General features: G+C 50.5%; 1 protein-coding gene across 1 annotated transcript; it reads right to left on the bottom strand.

The window, feature by feature from the left end:
- Positions 1-1,616: 1,616 nt before the first annotated feature.
- On the bottom strand, positions 1,617-17,433 carry ENDOU (endonuclease, poly(U) specific; the record flags this gene model as incomplete). Its single annotated transcript, XM_080661859.1, has 10 exons — positions 1,617-2,719; positions 3,371-3,513; positions 4,244-4,350; positions 4,952-5,065; positions 8,351-8,550; positions 8,931-9,102; positions 9,566-9,700; positions 10,202-10,285; positions 12,514-12,636; positions 17,379-17,433. The coding sequence occupies 10 exons, from the start codon at positions 17,431-17,433 to the stop codon at positions 2,599-2,601; spliced, it is 1,254 nt and encodes a 417-aa protein (XP_080517985.1). The 3' UTR covers positions 1,617-2,598.
- Positions 17,434-19,005: the final 1,572 nt, after the last annotated feature.

Raw genomic sequence — 19,005 nt, 5'->3', positions numbered from 1 at the left:
CCACGGGAGGTGGGACCCAGAAACCCACCTGCCACCCTGGTGGGACCCAGAAACCCAACCACGCCTCTGGTCAAGTCCTCCAGAGTCAAGTCCCCACCCATCTGCACACCTTGCCATGCACGCAGCCTCCTGCTGATCAGTCATTACGGTGTGATGGCGTGATGACCACAGGCTTTTTATATAATAGACTAGAGGCCGAGTGCATGAAATTCGTGCATGGGGGGGTGACCCTCAGCCCAGCCTGCACCCTCTCCAATCTGGGACCCCTCGAGGGATGTCCGACTGCCCGTTTAGGCCCGATCCCGGTAGGACTGCTGGCTCCAAACTGCTTACCTGCCTGCCTTCCTGATTGCTCTTAACTGCTTCTGCCTGCCAGCCTGATCACCCCCTAACCACTCCCTTGCCAGCCTGATTGATGCCTAACTGCTCCCCTGCCAGCCTGTTTGCCCCTAACTGCCCTCCCCTACAGGCCTGGGTCCCCCCCCACACAACTGCCCTTTCCTGCAGGCCCGGTCACCCCCAACTCCCCTCCTCTGCTGGCCTGGTCACCCCTAACTGCCCTCCCCTGCAGGCTTGATCACCCCCAACTGCCCTCCCTTGCAGGCCTGGTCCCTACCAACTGCCCTCCCCTGCTGGCTATCTTTTGGTGGCCATCTTGTGTCCACATGGGGGCAGGATCTTTGACCACATGGGGGCAGTCATCTTGTGTGTTGGAGTGATGGTCAATCTTCATATTACTCTTTTATTAGATAGGATAGAGGCCTGGAGCACGGGTGGGGGCCAGCTGGTTTTCCCTGAAGGGTGTCCTGGATCAGGGTGGGGGTTCCCTTGGGGTGTGGGGTGGCCTGGGCGAGGGGCCTTGGGTGGTTTGCAGGCCGGCCACACACCCCGGCGACCCAAGTGGAGGCCCCGGTATCTGGGATTTATTTATCTTCTACAATTGAAACTTTGTAGCCTGGACTGGAGGCCTGGGCCAGCCAGGGTGTGCAGAAAACTTGGCTTCCTCCATTGCCGGGGAAACCCAAGCCTCCCTCCTGCTCTCTGTGGCCGTAGCTATCTTGGTTGGGTTAATTTGCATATTTGCTCCTGATTGGCTTGTGGGTGTAGCGGAGTGATGGTTAATTTGCATATTGCTCTTTTATTAGATAGGATGGCTTCTTTTCTCCTACCTGTGTCAGGGAAAAGCACTGGTTTCTGCTCCAGAATCTCTTCTCCAGCAAGCCCTATCTACGGTCTCCTGTCTTTCCAATCTTGGGGCAAGGGTTTGCCTGTGTCCTCTCTTCTCTTACGAATCCAAGGAGAGTTGTTGGTTTTTCAGTCTGTTCTGTTTTCACTTGTTAGGATAGAGTGGCAACTTCCAAGCTCCTATATGTGGAACCAGAAGCCAGAAGTACACTCCTCCCATTCTTCACATTACAAGTCCACCAGGAAGAATTCTCTCCCAATCTCTGCTAGAGGGACTTGGTGATACCTCAGGGACTTCACCGAGATACCATGTTCTCCAAGCCATCTTGAAGAAACACTGAAAGCAGAAGTACCACTCCCAGCCCTGTTCCTGGGCAAAAGCAGGGAGACAGACATTTGAGGAAGGCCCATTACAAAGAAGAGACACATTTCAAATTTTCTTAAATGACTTTAATTGGAGACTCAAACCCTCTAGTTCAAGCCTGGCTCTGTGGAACAGCATCTGGTTCTCGGTGCAGTTAGGGGAGAAATGCATAATTGAGGTTGAAATGCAGTCTCCCCGGTCTTCCCTTCTAGAGTTTGTTGTTGCTTAAGCCTTAAAATAATTATTAATGATACCAAGCTATCGGCTCCTTTCTTCTTCTGATGCAAAATCCTCCGATGGGGTAACTCTTTCACATATTATTTGGGATCAAAATACAGCTCTGTAATTGCACTAAAAAGCTACAAGCAGGAACATTCTTGATGCAGTTACTGAGCTGGCTGTAAAAACCGCCAGGCCTGGAGAAGTCCACTCCCTGACAGCCCACTCACTGTGTCAACCCATGATCCTCTCTGTCTAGCATTGGAGTTCTCCCAGACCCTGCTCTGAGAGGATGTAACCCTAGAAAAGACCAAATACCCATGCTTGATTTCCATGGCCTGATTTCTTTGAGGCCCCAACATAGGGCTGAATTGCTGTTTGCAGAGCTGTGTACAATAACAGCCATTATAGTAATCTTGAATGTCTATCAGCCGTTCTTCCTAAGAACAATTGATAACACTTTCACAGTAATAATCCATCAGGTTTGCCCTCTCCCCAACCCCAAAAAGAGGAGAGGGGACAAACCCCTTCCCTTACATTAAAAGGAAACCTGAGGCCTGGAGAGGTTGTTCACAGTTCCAACTTCTGTCAGGGCAAAGAGCTATGGAAGGCCCCACCTTCTGTGTCTGGATGCTGTTTCCAAAATGCTGGAGGACAAAGACTTGACTGTTTCCCTGCATTTTTCTAATTTGTATCTTTTCTCTCTTTCTCTCTGTCTGGATTTGGGAATCCCTCCCAGTCTCCTCCATCCCTCCTCCAGCCCAGAGTGTATAGCATCTCCGTCCCGCAAAAGCTCTCACTGCCCTCTTGCCCCTTTCTGGCCCCAAGCTCTATCGGGTAGAAGACACCACGTAGGCTGTGGCAATGTACTTCTTGCCATTTCCGTAGGTGGACTTGTCCCAGCTGTAGGTCTGGATGGCCAAGGGATATCCACCCAGGCTTAACTGGCACCTGTGGAGAAAGATCATCAAATCATGGGTTCCTGCTTCACTCCACCCCTGTCCCCAGACAGGAAGGAACAAGCCCAGTTCATGCAGAACTCCAGACTATCTTAACAGGCCTCTAAGAGGCTGCCACCACTTACTTCAGCTCCCCACGTGCATGGAGCCCTTTCAAAATCTATGCCTATTTCCTATCTTCTTAAGACAAACAAACAAACTGCTTTTCATCTTTCCCAGAGCAGTATTCTAAAATCCCAGATTCTGGAGCTGAACCTCCAGAAATTAAATGTCTGCATAGGGTTTCAGAAGTAGCAGGACCCAGGGTCCTCAAATGTTAGAGCACATGAGGCCCAGTGGTTTCAACAGTACTCTCTGGGGCTCCAGGGTTCCCCCAAGCAGCCTCAGGGGCAATCAGAGAGGCTTGGAACACCAGGGCGACTCCATTTCTCACTGTTATATACATTAAGGTCCTGCATAAGATTTTACTTGAAGGAAAGAGGGGCGGCAGTTCTCCGGCTAAGATGAAGTTTGGCAGCCTCCAATCTGATGGATTCATGTCCCAAGTGAGAACTCTGAGGCCCAGTCCATACCCTCTGCCCCCTGGCCTGGCTGGCCCAGTCCATACCCTCTGCCCCCCTGGCCTGGCTGGCCCAGTACTTACGTTTTGCCTGGCCTGGCAATGAAGCACAAGGAGTACAGCGCAAACTCAAACTCGGGGCTGCTGCCGATGAAAGCCGAGCCCACTTCCTTATAGTAGCCATCCCAGTTGAACTGCATCGCTAACACGTCAGGGTAAGACTCCCACTGCGGACAGAGAGGGGGTATGAATGCCACAGAGTGGAGGCTGACTGAGTGGTAGCAAATGGCAGCAGTCAGCCAGGATTTGTTGAGGGCCCATTAGGTGTCTGTGTGAACTTTCGGGGGAGGCTGGATTCTTTAAATAAGCAGTCCCTCCTACTACAGTGCGTAAGCCCCTCTCAGACCCTGTGTCTGGAGCTGCCAGGGTGTTATCTCCCAGGGAGGCCAGAGTCAGCTTCCATATGATCGATGCCTGGGGAACAGGGACATATCTGTTCCCTATGGCCCTCACACGTGGAAGAAAAGGGTCGTTTATCACTCCCAAATTATTTTCTGGCACTGGGCAGTAAAGTTTTCATTTTTATTAAAAGTTTAACTCAGACTAGCCAGATGAAACTTCCAGCTGACACCACATTCTAAGATAATTCAAGCAGGAAGTAATTGCATAACTGGTTCTCCCCTCTGAGAACCCTGCCCTGCCCACAACCCCATCCAGAGATGGTGCCCTCTGCCTCCTGCCCCTACAGTTGGGGAGCCTTCACGGTTTGGAAAGGAATGCCAGTGTCCTGGCTGGCTAAACCCGCTGTCCAGCAGATGGGGAAGTCAGATCTGTAATCCCCATTAGCTGCCAATGAAGGTCAGGGTGAGAGACAAGTCTGACTGCTCGGAATGCAGAACGAGGGCAGAAAGTCTGGCTACTAACAAGGCGTCCACGGGGTCAGCACTCAGTACTCACAGGCCCATCATAGATGTGACTGTAATAGTCAACCAGGCCCTCCTTCTCTTGCATGTAGAAGCGGATCCAGTTATGGAAGCCAGTGACCTTGCCTTTTTTTATTTCACCTATAATAAAGAGTGCAACGTGGGTGATTGGGCCTCCCCTCTAGCCCCTCTCTCCCTCCCATGCCAAGGCTGTCTCACTTTTCAAGTCTCTGGCTCCTAGACTTCCCACCTGCTCAGCCCCTTGCCCAGACTGCTCAGAGTCCTTTGCATTCCTAACTTTTACCTCCAGAAGGCCCCCCTTTCAGCTCAAGCCCTTGGGGAAATTCCTCCTCCTGGCTGACTCTGCTAACCAATCTGAGATACATTCCTACAAGAGCAAACCAGACTTGCTGGGAGCTTTATGGGTCAGTGCAGTGGGCAGAAAGACCAAGGCCCTCTTGGGAAGCAGGTGACCAAACCCTGGAAGTGGAGGGCCATTCAGAGGTAGACAGCCATGGCCTCCAACATGTCTCCCTTCCTACATGTGCCCCTTGGGAGCCCAACATCTGGTCCTCTTTCACCCTTAGACTGTTCTTCAACAGTGACTCCTCAGACCCCACCCTCTCGGCCTGGGAGTGGACATGTCCCTCCCTGCTAGCTGGTGCAGCTGCGGATTCATCAATGCCTAATCCTGAAGGAAGCTACCTCCCCATCTCTTTCTTTCCAAGCAGAGTGATCCCACCTGAGAAGACGTGTTCAAAGCCACTTGAGTCCCCCTCTTCATTGCCTCTTGAATAGAGCCCAAACCACATGTTCTTCAAGTCATTGACAAACTCTTGTTCAGAGCTGTAGCGGTCTGGGGAGAGAAACATAGAGGATATAACAGAGGGGAAGGCAGGATCTGATCCTGGGAAAGAAAAAAGGGCCACCTGCTCCATCATGTCAAGAGACACATGGGTTCAACCAACAAATGTATTCAACAGTGATCTATGGGGCAACTGTTTTGTGCGAGGCCCAGATCTAAAAGTGTAGGATTCAGCAGGGAAACACAGGACTACATCACTGTTTGCATTCCAGTAGAGGAGACAAATAATAAACAAATAAACAATAAGTAAACAATATGTTTTCAAATAAGTGCTATGAAGGAAATGAAGATTATCCCATATGACTGAAGGTGGGGATGAGGGTAGGAGCTCTTCTAGAAAAGGAAGATCAGAAAGGCTTCTCTGAGAAGATAGGAATAATCAGAGACAAAGGATTTAAAAAGAATCACTCCTCGCTCGGCTGGTGTGGCTCAGTTGGTTGAGCATCCTTCCATGCACCAGGGGTTGCCGGGTCATTTCCCGATCAGGGCAGATGCCCAGATTACGGGCTCGATCCCCAGTAGGGGGCATGTAGGAAGCAGCCGATCAATGATTCTCTCTCATCATCGATGTTTCTATCTCTCTCTCCCTCTCCCTTCCTCTCTCTGAAATCAATAAAAACAGTTTTTTTAATCACTCTGGTTGTGTATGTAAAAAAGTCAGCAGGGCATATGAGCATCAGAGAGACCAGTTTTGAGGCTAACACTTTGTCCAGGTTACAAGTGGTAGTGGCTTAGACTGTGGTGGAAGCCATGGAGGAGGGGTGAGAAGTAGGCAGATCAGGGGTAGATTTTTTAAAATAAGTATGTTTTTACTGATTTTAGAGAAAGAGGGGAAGGAGGAGGGAGGAAGAGGAAGAAACATCAATGGTAGAGAACCATTGATTGGCTGCCTACTGAGGATTGAGCCCTCAACCTGGACATGCACCCTGACTGGACACCAGCGACCTCTCGGTGCATGGGACAATGCTCTGAACTGAGCGACTCCAGCCAGGGCCAGGGATAGATTCTGAAGGGGACATAATAGATGTTACTGGTGAAGGAAGTGGAAATGGGGAACAGTGAGGTAAAAAGAAGAATAAAATATAATTCCTGGGGTTCTGACCTGAGCAACTGGATGAATGACAGTGTCATTTATGGGATGGGGAAAACTGAGGAAGAAGCAGGAACCTCTTTACACTAAGTTCCGAAGAGATGCCATTAGATAGGTAGGTAGGGATGTCGAAAAGGCAGTTGGGACCCAAGGAAAAGGTCAGGGCTGGGGGTCTAAATGTAGGAGCCATCAAATACCAACTGTTTACTGCCCAGAATTGTGTGTGGGGGATACAAACGTGATACCAGACATAGTTCCTTCTTTCAAGGACTTAAAACACAATTGGAAAACAAGACTAAATATGCACAAAATAACAGAATGGTTCCACAATCTGAATGGCAACCACTTTTTTGGCGCCAGGCTTTCCACTGGGTGCTTTACAAGCATAAGTCCTCCAAGACCCCATTTCACAGGTAAGGCTCAGACAAGTAGGATAACGTGTCCAAGGTCACTCCACTAGTAAGTGGCAGAGCCGAACTCTAATCCAAGTCTCTCTGGACCAAGGCTATTTGGGGCCAGACCCCAAACCCTTGACCTCTGAAGAGATGATGAAAGCCAGCTAGCTGGGAGCTGAGGCAAGTACAGCTTCATACATGCAGTGGGATGTGAGCTAGAACTTTAAAGACAAGTGGAATTTGGACAGGGAGAGGGATGAAGACAGGGTGACTAATGCAACAGCCTGCTTCAGTATGGGAACCCTGGGTTTCAGCCTGGCTCTGCTTACAACTTCCTTTGTGGCCTCAGCCAAGTCACCTAGTCTATCTGGGCCTCCATCTTATTTAAAAAGTTAAAGGGTAGCCAAAACCGGTTTGGCTCAGTGGATAGAGCGTCAGCCTGCGGACTGAAAGGTCCCAGGTTCGATTCCGGTCAAGGGCACGTAACTTGGTTGCGGGCACATCCCCAGTAGGAGGTGTGCAAGAGGCAGCTGATCGATGTTTCTCTCTCATCGATGTTTCTAACTCTCTATCCCTCTTCCTTCCTCTCTGTAAAAAATCAATAAAATATATTTTTAAAAAGTTAAAGGGCTCAGCCTGGACCGCCAAGATTCTCTCGAGTGTTTACTACAAAGAGAACACCAGGGGGCGTTGAAGGATTGCCTCCTCTTCATAGGGATTACAAGTGTGCCTTGGACTTCACCTAAAAAACAGCATGTTACTAAGTCAAGGCAGAAGCCCTTGGACCAAATGCATAGCCGAGATCAGAGGGCCAGGGAGGGAAGACCTGGACAGAGCCGCTCTGAGGCAAAGCCCAACTGCCTGGATTGCAGGAAAGGAATCTGGAGGACACTAACAAACACAACCCGTGCCAAGAAGTTCCGCAGCCCTGACCTTTTTTGGTCTGATTCAAATGTTTCTATCTGGAGTCACTCCAATCAGAACCCTTCCTGGTAGAACCTTCCCCTATGAACCTTTGTTGATTTTCTGTTGCTGCTTCCCCAACAACAAAAGTGGAGTGGGCCGACCTCCTTCCTGGACTTAGCAGGAGCAAGGAGTAGAATCAGGGACGCTGTAAACCTGGAAAGTGGTGCTGAGCTGGGATCGGCTGAGGTGGCTGACCATGTTCTGGGTGGAGCGGGCCTTGCAGAAAACCCTGAGACTGAAGCAGTGAGTGGGAGGTAAACAAGGCAGCAGACAGTAAATCAAAAGATGGGGTGACTTCCAGGCCAGACAGAAGATTCTTCAGCCTCTGCTTGGGTCCATGATCTTTTTGGACTTCTCTCTGGCCCTCTCTCCCTTCCCCCTTAAAAAATGGACACCCAGCCCTGGCCAGTTTTCTCAGTGGTTAGCGCATTGGCCCTCTGGACCAAAAGATATTGGGTTCGATTCCCAGTCAAGAACATGTACTTCAGTTGCAGGCTTGATCTATAGCCCCGGTCAGAGCAAGTGTGGGAGGCAACCAGTCGATGTGACTCTCTCACATTGACATTTCTTTCTCCCTCTCTCCCCTCTTCCCTCCCTTCTACTCTCTCCCTAAAGATCAATGGAAATCCTCAGGTGAGGACTAAAACAATAATAATAATGATAATGATAATAATAATAATAATACTACAATGGACACCAGCCTCCATGTAGTCCCCACCCATGTTCTTACTCTCCCCACTGTGGAGGCCCCAGAGGTTCCTGGCTCTCCTGCAGACAGACCAGAGCCCTCAGCACCGCCTTGGGGCCGGGGGCAGGTTCACTCACTCTGATGATGGAGGAAGCTGTACAGTTCCTTCATGACGGCCGTCTTCATGACCTCTCTGAGGAAGGTGTCCTGCTCGGCCAGCTGCTGGGCACTGAAGTGCTCCCCCTGGCCCGTCGCCCGCTGGTAGTTGTTGAGGAGGTTGATGAAGGCTGCGTAGGTCGGCTTGGAGAACAGCTCTTCGTTGACATATGTGAAGAGCCTAGGGAGGTTGAGGGTGGCCCAGTAAGAGGCCTGAAGGTGGCGCAGAAACCCCTCCAGGACTGCTGATGGGCCAGGGCAGGCCTGGGAGGGTTGGGTTCAGGAGCAGCTTGGGGACCTCAGATGCTCTTGAGGGCCTGCATGAGGTCACTCTTTCCTTACACTTCAGCTCCTGGAAGGTTAGGTAGGTTCTCAGCCTAGCCAGTCACAGAAACCCTCCCCCCTGGATGCCCACAGTCCCTCAAGGTAGCTTTGTCTGCCTCTGGAAACCTATTTTTTTGCTCTCCCTTTGATCCTCCTGCCTGGAGGATAAAAGAGCTGAGGCATCAAAAGAAGCAAGCTTGGGGGAGAAACTGCAGGAGAGGAATGACGGGAACGCACGGCTCCGGGCAGTGGTCCACTTGGTCTCTGGTCTCAGAGGGCGAGATGGCATTTTGGCTGTTGAGAATGATGTCTTCCTTCTGTGCTTTGTTGGTGTCTGCCCTGTAGATCTTCTCAGAGATGGCCTGTAGCTCCTCCGTGGTTATGGCGTCACTGCTGTGGGAGAAGCCCTCTGGGAGGAATTGGGAGAAGGGTGTCTCAGAGCCAGAGGGTAGACAGGAGGTATCTGTCTGAATGCATCCCCTTCAGGCACCTTCCAGAAGCTGGCAGCAAGGGAGAGGGGCTGCAGTCAGGCCCCCTCGTGGCCAGAGGACAGGGGCCTCGAGCCTTAAGGATCCTTAAAATCAGCACCTGGCCTTGCCCACAGAATGTCCAGAGAATGTCCACACTGGCCCCTTTCTCTAGGAAGGTTCTCAAACTTTGACATGCATCAAAATCACCTGAAGGGCTTGTTATAACAGGTTCGTGGGCCACACCACCCCCAGAGGTTCTGATTCAGTAGGTCCAGGGTGAAGCGTTTCCAATACATTCCCAGATGATGCTGATGCTGCCGGCCAGGGACCCCACTGGGAGAACTATTGCTCTGGAGAGTCCATCTGTCCCTGGGGCTAGGCTAAAGGGAGCAGGAGACTCACCGTGGCCACACTGGCTCTCGAAATCCTTGCAGCAGTTCCCAAACTCTGGGCAACGGGCATTGCAGTGGCATGGGTGGTGCTTGTCGAAGGACTCATGACAGCGGCCCCGGCAGGAGTCGGGTGCTGAGTACAGGGCTGAGAGAACAGAGGGAGGTGTATGCCCGGAGGACCTCTAGAGGTCGCTGGGTCACGGCTAGCTCCCCACACTTAGCTTTGTTGGCTCTCCTGACTCTATTGAAGATCTCCAGGGAAGGGAAACAAACAAGCTTCATTGGTCCACACCCTTCACAGTCAGGAAGTCCTTTCTGATGCCCAACTCTCCTTTCTGGCCTGTGTTTTTATAATCTTCCCACTCTAAAAATAAAATCTCTTCCACTTCCCTCTCCGGCCTCTCCACGGGCCTCGGGCCTTCTTTCCTGCCAGAGCCCCCACCCCCAGGCTGCTGAGGGCCTCAGGCTTCTTCCTGCCCAGATCCTGAGTCCAGCGAGCCCCTCTTACCACCTCCAGGTGCTGGACTTGGGGTCTGTCTGACGTAGGCCTTGGCCTGTTGCCGCTGATATGGCTGCCCCTCCCCTGTCACCCTCTCATGTCCCTTCTTCTTTATTCTGAAGGTCCCCTTTGAGAAGGTAGACTCACTGCTAGCCGAGGCCTCCTCCATCTCTTCCTCCATCTCTTCCTCCAGCTCCAGGAACCGCTCTGGCTCTTTGGGGTCCTCTTCAACTGAAACAGAGAAGTAAAGTCACCAGCCATCCCTGAGGGACCCCTCCCTTTATCTCTGGTTCTCAGTCCCCCCAGCCTCAGGGACAAGCATGTGTAGTAGAAGAAAATATGAAACAGGAGCTAGGGAACAATGAACAAATAGCAAGTGAAGGAGGAGAAAAACTGAAAATGGAAGACAGAAGGGGACTGATTATTGAAAAGAATCTCCCCAGGTGACAGCCCTCCTTACCACTTTACCTTCTGGTCTCAGTATGCTCATCTATACAAAGGGGAGGGGGAGGCAGAAGGTGGTCCCTTCTGGATTGAAAACTCTGATTTGGTTATGATAGGTGGACAGGCTTGACATTCTCCAAATGACAAGGCCCTTACTTAGAAACACGCAAGACCTATCCTAACTCCTCATCAGAGTCAAGAGTGAGCTCCTCCCAGGGCCTCCAGGAATAAGGACTGCTTCCTGAGAAACCAGCTTCCCTTCTTTCTTTGCAACACTTGACAATGGCCACTAAGGCTGTGTTTGGGGGAGTGTGTGTTTAGAAAAGCCCATTCCTATTGCTGCTCCATTCCCTTGGCTTGCAAGCTGGGTGACTGCAGCCTCTGCCCTGGGCTGAGTCGGGTGAGCTGGGGTGGGGACGAAGAGGAGGAATGTTCCTGGGACTCTGAGCTCCTTGCTCATCACACGGCGGAATACTTTCCCCCAAAGAAACAACGCTTTTACAGAGTGACTGGGAATCCATGCGTGAGTTCGCTGGCTAATACTGTGTGATTACCATCAGAACCACCGGTCACGTTATTCATTCAGTTACCAGGAATCTTCTGACCACGTACCCTGTGCCAGGCTGTGTTCTGAGTGCTGACGATTCACAGGGTGCTAAACTCAGTTACATTTTATGCCAACAGACATTTGTGAGCTGATCTAGGGTCTCAACCATCATTGGTTACATTTTGAGTTGCATATCAGAGAGAGAGAGAGATTAAACGGCTCCTGGCTGAGTGTTGTCTCTATCTAGACATGCGAGTGTGATGGTCTAAGGTGAACGGGCCTTCCTGGGTCTGCTGAGTAGGGCACAGCAGCAGCAGAAAGGGGCGGCTCAGCTTCTGACAGTGAGCACTGGGCCTGTGCTCCCGCCTGCACCCGATCAGCAGAATTCCTGCGAGTAATGTGGTGTGTTTGTGTAAATTGAAGAAAGGTCCCTTCTGGGTGGAAGCAGCTCTGTGGGCACAGGACTGGGTCAGCAGACACCACCTTTGGGCAAATTAGGAGAAGTCACCCCTTTCTTTCAGCAGGCGCAGATCTGCCCAAGGCACATGGCTTAGCAAGAAAGATACAGATTCAATTTTGATCCGATTTGCCCTCTCACCAGGTGCCCTGGTACAGTGCACAATGCGCGCAGCCATATGCAGTGATCTTGTGGGCCATGATCTACCATGGCTCCAGGGACCATGTTTTCCAAATTGAGAGTCAGGACACATGGTTTGGCAGAGAACGTAGCAAGGCGTTGTGTCCTGAAGCAGATGATCATTTACCTGAAAGTCTGAAACATCGGCAGTGTGCAAACCAGGTGGTTATTCAAAATGATGTTTTTTTAATGACTCACTTAAGACTGTGCCACTGAAGTAACAGAAGAACTACTGGCTCTTGAGGGCAGTGCGTGTCCCATTTAATCACTAGACTGGGAATGAGGGTTGGAGATGTTGCGGCCACTCGGTCCACTCACTACAGGAAGAGTGGTGTGAACTGTGACAGTCGCTGTGTCACTGCCTAATCTCCCTGGGGGCATGCACGTGGGAAAAGTATGCTGCCGTTTTTTATACTTTTTCTATTTAAAGTGTTGAGTAACCATTGGTATTGGAATACATAATAAAATGAAATGTTTATCATTTTACTTTTGGGGGAATTACTTAAACTTTCAAGATATCATTAATCCTGATAATTCAGATAGATAATCCAGGTAAATGACATCTGTTTTATTTTAAGTTGGGGTTTTACACTTGGGACATCCTAGAATACCTGGGACAAGTGGTGTCTAAATTGCTGATCCCTGCTGCATGCCCATGTATCCTCATCCCAGACCCCTGAGTGCCGGCATCAGTCCTGAATCCCGTTCTAGACTTCTGGCCATCCAAGCCAGCAGCCCTGGGGCAGGCTTGGCATGGACATGGCTCAACCTACTGTGCTTTCCAGACCCTTTACCCCCCCCCCGCCCCCGCCCCCCCCCAAGGAGACTCACTAGTACACAGGTGCTGGTAGTCGTCACAGCAGTCCCAGTACCAGGGACACTGGCGGTCACACTGGCAGGCAGCATCATGGTTAAATTTCTCATTACAGCGCGATGCGCATGACTCCATTTTTCCTATGGGCGGTAAGGGTCACAAACTCAGCCCTTTGAGGATCCTATTCTCCTCATCAAGGTACCCCTAGCTGGAGGGTTCACAGACAAGGGCTGGGACCCCGCCTGGCAAGGAAGGTCATTGCTGTCTCCAAGGGAGAAGTACTTCCACAGCCCCAAATGCACTATGGCCAGCACCCACCCAATACTGCAGGGCTCAACATATAGACCAGGATCACACACTCAAATGCTTATGGGGCTAGACCTGTGACATAAATGAGTGAAGAAGCAGGAAGGCATAGGAAGAGGTGGGGACTGTGACAAATTTGGGACTAATGCCCAGCCTGAAACTGGCAGCCACCGTCAGCTCTAGCCACTTGCTGCCATGTTGGGATACAGGCTCAGTGTTGCCACAACCTCTAGTTCTTCAAGAGAAGCCTTCATTTTTATGTGAAATTTTCCAATTTTAAAAAAATTCATGCTGACCAGATAAAGAGGTCTGTGGGCTGGGTGTGGCCCCAAGGCCACTATTCACCTGTCCTGTAGATGAAAGGGATCCCCTTGCCCCCTCCCCCTGACCCATCCCCTTCCTCTCAGCCTGTCCCTTTTACGTTTTCTGCTTCTTTGTTCTTTCCTCCCCTTCACTGGTCTTCTCTGCATCCTATTCCCCCCCACAGTCACATCTTTCTGTTTCTTGAATCTTTGGAATGCACTCAGATTCGTTTATCGCAGGGTGGGGAATGAGGCGGGTGTGGGTGGGAATTGGCCTTTGGAATAAGCTGTTATGTAACCACAGACCACATCCCTTACTCCAGCCAAAGGGCTTGCAGAAACAAGCTTTTGGTCACAGGAGCATAAGGACAAGAAATTGTAAAAGAAATGGTACAAACCCACCACCACTCCTAAGAAAACAAGTCCCACCACGCCCACCGCAGCAAAGACAGTGGAGGGTGCAAGCCAGGGTGAAGCTGGCTGTGGGGCCCTTCCTTCCACACTGGGCTTTAAGAGAGCCTTTGATAACAGAGCCTTTCTTTCCATTTGAGGTTCCTGAGGTTTGGATTCAGCGAGTGCTGGGGTTAGGGTCAGGCTGTGGGTTAGAGAATGTCAAGATCAGAGTCAGAGTTACTGTCGGTGCCGGAATGGGTGTGAATGAGGAAACTGAAACTTAATTTGGGCCGGGGTGGGGGTTAGTTAGGTTTAGATTAAGTGCTACAGTTAGGATTTGGGCTTGAGTTAAATTTATTGATAAAATAACTATTTTGTATTCATGTTTGGGTAAAGCATTGGGGATAGCTTTAAGACCACATTCAGGGTTGTGGAATGTGTCAGGACTGGGAGAGAGGAAATTAGCCCAGTTTTGCCTTAGACTAGATTTGGGATTTTGGTTCTAATTATGATCCCATGCAGGTATAGCACCTCAAATTAGCCTGGGTTTAGGGCAGAGGTGAATATTAGGATATGGGTTAAGTTACCGCTTTGGATTCTGGGATTAGGGGTTATACTGTGCTAATGAGGGTGACACAGCAGGGAGGTGAAGAACCTGGAGTCTAGCACCCAACTGCCTGGGGCTGGAATTCTGGTTCTGCGGCTTTCTGGCTATGCAATCGTGGACAGGTTATTTGACCTTCTGTGCCTCGGTTTCCTTATCTGTAAAAGTGTGATAATGAGCCCATCTCATAGAATATTTATAAGAACTAAATGAGTTAGTATTTGTAAAGCACTTAGGATAGTGCATGACAGATTAGCGCCATGCAAGTGTTTGTGAGATAAATAAACAGTGGCAAAATTTTATGCTCGTCTTCAAGGTGACAGGAATTCAGAGTGGCTGGAGCAGTCTTCCCTCCCACCGACATGCTATCCAGCTACTCCCTCCCTGGGTTTCAGCTAGGCCTTCCCTTTGGCTGGGGTGCCCACGATGAATGTTGCTGACAGTTTCCTAGCTGACACCCCCACTATAAGTCTGTTTTCCTTACATCAAAGAGGTGTCAGGTCAAGTTTACCCAGGGCCTGAGGCAACTTCATCTTATGTACAGGGCCTCCTGTGTGGCCGGGAAGGTAGGCCTCGGATCCAGTGAATTGTCCCTAAAAAAGAGCAGGCCCCAGGCCCCTGTCCCTTCAGGCCCAAGGGAACTCCTCTTGAATCTTAAACGATGCTCCTTTAGAGCCTGAATGGGAAGACCTTAAGGAGAAATGTCCAGCCCAGGAGGAAGGCTCGGTCAGCTGCCTGCCGGTCAGCCTGGCAGTACACCCAGAATCCGAAGGAGAGAATTCAGACAAAACAGGGCAGCGTCTCTAATGGGCCAGATCAGCAGAGTCCGAGGAAAGAATTCGCTTCATTCCAGCAGCTGGCACCCGTTGAGACGGGTTGCGAGTGAATAGACAGCTCTGTGGTGCTCAGAAGAACACCCCACCCCCGGCCCCAGCTGAGTGGACGTCTTCATCTCCGTTCAAGAACTGTGTCCCCAGCAAGAAGCCTGGCCCGGGATCCTGCACGCTTTCAGTAAGCTTAGGCTTCAAGACGACCTTGGGATTTGAGGGTGGAGGGGAGGGGTGGGAGGAGCTGTTCCTCAAAGGGACTTTTCCTGCTGTGCTGCTCTGGGGACACTCACCCTGACTCCTCACACCAGTGCACCACCCAGTGCCTACTGTTTACACCAGTGCTGTGTGTGCCTCGCTCACCAGCCAGGCACCTGAATCCCTGCTCCAGCCACCAGCTGCCCTCGTCCCTCTGCCCCTTCTCTGACTCTGCCTTTCTTCATTTTGGCCTTTCTTCTCAGACTCAGATTCTTCCTCCATTCCCCATGAAGAGCTTAGCCATGAGCACCCCACCCCAGCCCCAATAAAATACTAAATTTCTCTGCACCCTCCAAGATGTCAAGATGCTAGCAGCTAGAATGAATGCTCACTCCCTATCCATTCTGCCCACCAAGAGAGCCTGGGCGTCCCCTTATGCCAGTGTTGAGCCCCTCTGATGCTTGGGGCAACCTACATCTGTGCCTCTACAGGGGCCCAGATGCTATTTCCATGGAGACCTAGTCAACTAAGAAAATTCATTTCCAGGACCAGCTTCCTACTTCAGCCAAAGGCTCCGCAATGTGATTCATATTCTTGCATCAAAGTTCTGAGATGTTGAAATAGGATAGACAAGAGCAGAGCCTCTTCCCTCCCACCTGAGGAAAGAAGGTGGCATCAGCCACTTGACCCTCACTTCCCCAGCAATCCCACAGCCAGATGAGATCACCACCATCAGAGGCCAGGGCTCCACCTGCATGTCCGAAACCACTGTTGCCTCTGCCCACCTCCTCACCAGAGACCAAAAGTCTTTATTTTATTTTATTTTTTTAATTCATTTCCGAGAGGAAGGGAGAGAGATAGAGAGATAGAAACATCAATGAGAGAGAATCATTGATTGGCTGCCTCCCGCACGCCCCCTCCTGGGTGGGATTGAGCTCGCAACCCAGGCGCAACACGGGTATGTGCCCTTGGCCGGAATTGAACCTGGGACCCTTCAGTCCGCAGGCCAACACTCTATCCACTGAGCCAAGCCAGCTAGGGCAGAGACCAAAAGTCTTGAGTTGCTGTCATCTACTGAGACTGGGATGTATCAACCCTGCGGCCACTCCTTCACACTAAGCTAGAAGTTTTCCTGTCCTACCTCACTCTCTACCACTGGCTCTCTGCCAGGCAGGGCCCAGTCAGAGCTGATTTCCGGCTGCTCTGCAATGAGCGCCGCAATGCAGGTACATGATCCCATCCAGGGTTGGACGCCTGGGAACAGTTTTCCCTCCAAAGGCTCTCCACTTAGAAATCCTGCCAGGGGTCCCCTTATCCACAACCTACTTAGAAATGACTCCAAGAGTAAGCTTCTCACAGGAATATTTATAGTCATAATCAAAGCCCCAATTCATTCAGATCTCACCCCATATAGAATGCTTTTAATACATTATCTTATTTAGTCCTTACAACAGTCCTATACAGGAACCACCTGGGTTGGGTGGAATGGGTATCAAGCTCTGATTCTTTCTCTTCTAGGCCACACACCTCAGCTCAGCCCTCTCCCTTGGCACTTGGTTTCACTCACTCATTAGCCACAATTAACACAGGGCCCCAGCGTTTTGCATAGCTACTAAACAGGAAAGGGCTCCTGTTCCTCTGCTGGTCCCATCCCATCCCCTGCACCGCTAGTAGCTGTGGACCAGGACCCTTCTCTATGTGTTAATCCCTCTAACACTGGGGCAAGACCGATTCCCCTGACCACTTGCATGGCCCCAGGTAGCACATGGCCCACTTCCTGGTCAGGGGCTCTTCCTTCCAGTTTCCCTCTGAGCCTGCCCATCTCAGAGAAAGGTCCCACCCCAGACAACCTCATTTATTCCCAGGCAGCAGAGGGGGTAACCAAGGGCAGCAGGCTACTCAAACCCAGCAGACTCCAGCCCCAGCTTTATACCATACAATGGCCACAAAAAACAAAACTTGGGTGAGATCAAAAGTCAGGTTGGACTAAGGAATGTTTGGAGCTGGTCTTCCAAGCTGTCAAGAAGTGTCTCCCAGGACATTAGTCCATCAGCCCTGAAACTCCCTTCACACAGTCCACTCCACTCCAGAGGCAACTCCTGCACCTCAGACCAGGACCAGTATAAGGTGCTTTGTGGATTTAGGACGGAGCTGACCTTCCCTTGTCCCACTACTCTCACCCTCTACCAAGTTCCCCAAACCTCTGCTTCTTTATGCAGGACCTCTTCTACCTCCACCAGATAATGACTTACCTGCCCAGGCCAGGCCGCAGAGCATGGCCAGTATCAGGGGGACACCGGCCTTCATGGTACCCAGTTGGAGGCCAAAATGGGATTGTCTGTCGGACTTCGACTAGAGTCAAGATGAATGTCACAGCTCTCAAGTGCGCCTTATTTCCCAGGCTCATCCTTTTAAAGACATCAGAACTTGTAGATCTGGTACCTCCAGATCCTTCCCAAAAAAGGGGGAGGGATCCCAAATGGATCGGAGGTGGATGGGGGTGGAGTTCTCCAGCTGTTTGAAGCCAGAGGGAAGGTGACTAAGCAGTCAGGTAATGCCAGATGTTTAGAACAGGTAATGCTAGCCATTTGTAGCTAAGAAATAGGTCATACAAGCAGGCAAGGCAGATGGGCCTATGTTGAGGATGTTTTGTCCAAATTGGGGGCAGCTATGGCTCATCTTTGGGTGATATCTTCCAAACACCCACCTACCTGCAAGCCACAAGCCTGACTTTACTATGGGGAAGGGGCTACAGGCTGGCTTCATCTTTGAGTTACTGGTACACAGCATAAGGAACATAGTAAGATGATCATTACAAGTTTGACTAACAAGTGCTCAGGCAAGCGTTGGGGTTAGTGGAAGGAGAGATAAAAGAGGCATGGGTTGGAAACAAAGGCTGTTCTTACTACTACCAAGCCACATGTAGCTAAATCACCTTATAAATATCATGCAAATTGGCCTCTAACTCTTACTGAGTCAGCATCTCAGCTCTTACACGTTTCAGGTCCTCATGGATTTCAGGTTTATGAGGTCAGGGAAGGTTGAGAGGCCTCTTAAAGGACACACCCTTCCTCTTCTGGGAGCCCAGGGCTTCACTCCCTTTATCCCCTACTCAGTCTCCTGGCTCCCAAAGACCATCCCCAGAAAGATGAGGCCTCTCAGGGCTCCTTTCCTCCCAAGTCTGAGAACAGGAGTAGCCACTCGGGCTGCCAAGCTTTCTCCTCCTACTGAAGGTTAAATCTGCTAAGTAAAATGCCCTTTCCAGAAAGAGCACTGCATGGGAGTTCTCGGCTCCCTCAAAAAAGAAAACTCTCATATAAAAAGGCAAAGCTGCCCTAGCCGGTTTGGCTCAGTGGATAGAGTGTCAGCCTGCAGACTGAAGGGCCCCAGGTTCGATTCCAGTCAAGGGCACATGCCCGGGTTGCAGGCTTGATCCCATTGTGGGGCGTGCAGGAGGCAGCCGATCAATGATTTTCTCTCATCATTCGTGTTTCTATCTCTCTCTCCCTCTCCCTTCCTCTCTGAAATCAATAAAAACATATATATATATATATATTTAAAAAGGCAAAGCTTATGAACAATTGAGATTACTCCACAGTTTTCTGTTTTGGGGTGTGTTTTTCTTTTTTTTTTGGGGGGGGGGGTGGTAGCATGTCCTTCTCAGCCAGAGTAGTTTAACAGTGAAACTTTTTCCCTCTTGTCCTGTTTTCTCCTCTTTGAAAGAATAGGGTTGCATTGGACAATTCCCTTCCAAGTTCTCAGACTTTATTTTGAAGCTTCCTGCCCACATCCCAGGCCAAGCAGTTGTCGGTAGGTTAAGGAGAGCCTCTCACCCCCTTGCTGTGTGGAGATGAGATCGAATATGTCATGGTCAGGAGT

This window comes from Plecotus auritus (assembly GCF_963455305.1).
Source record: "Plecotus auritus genome assembly, chromosome: 3".
Taxonomy (NCBI): domain Eukaryota; kingdom Metazoa; phylum Chordata; class Mammalia; order Chiroptera; family Vespertilionidae; genus Plecotus; species Plecotus auritus.
This window is presented reverse-complemented; position numbering and strand designations above follow the sequence as displayed.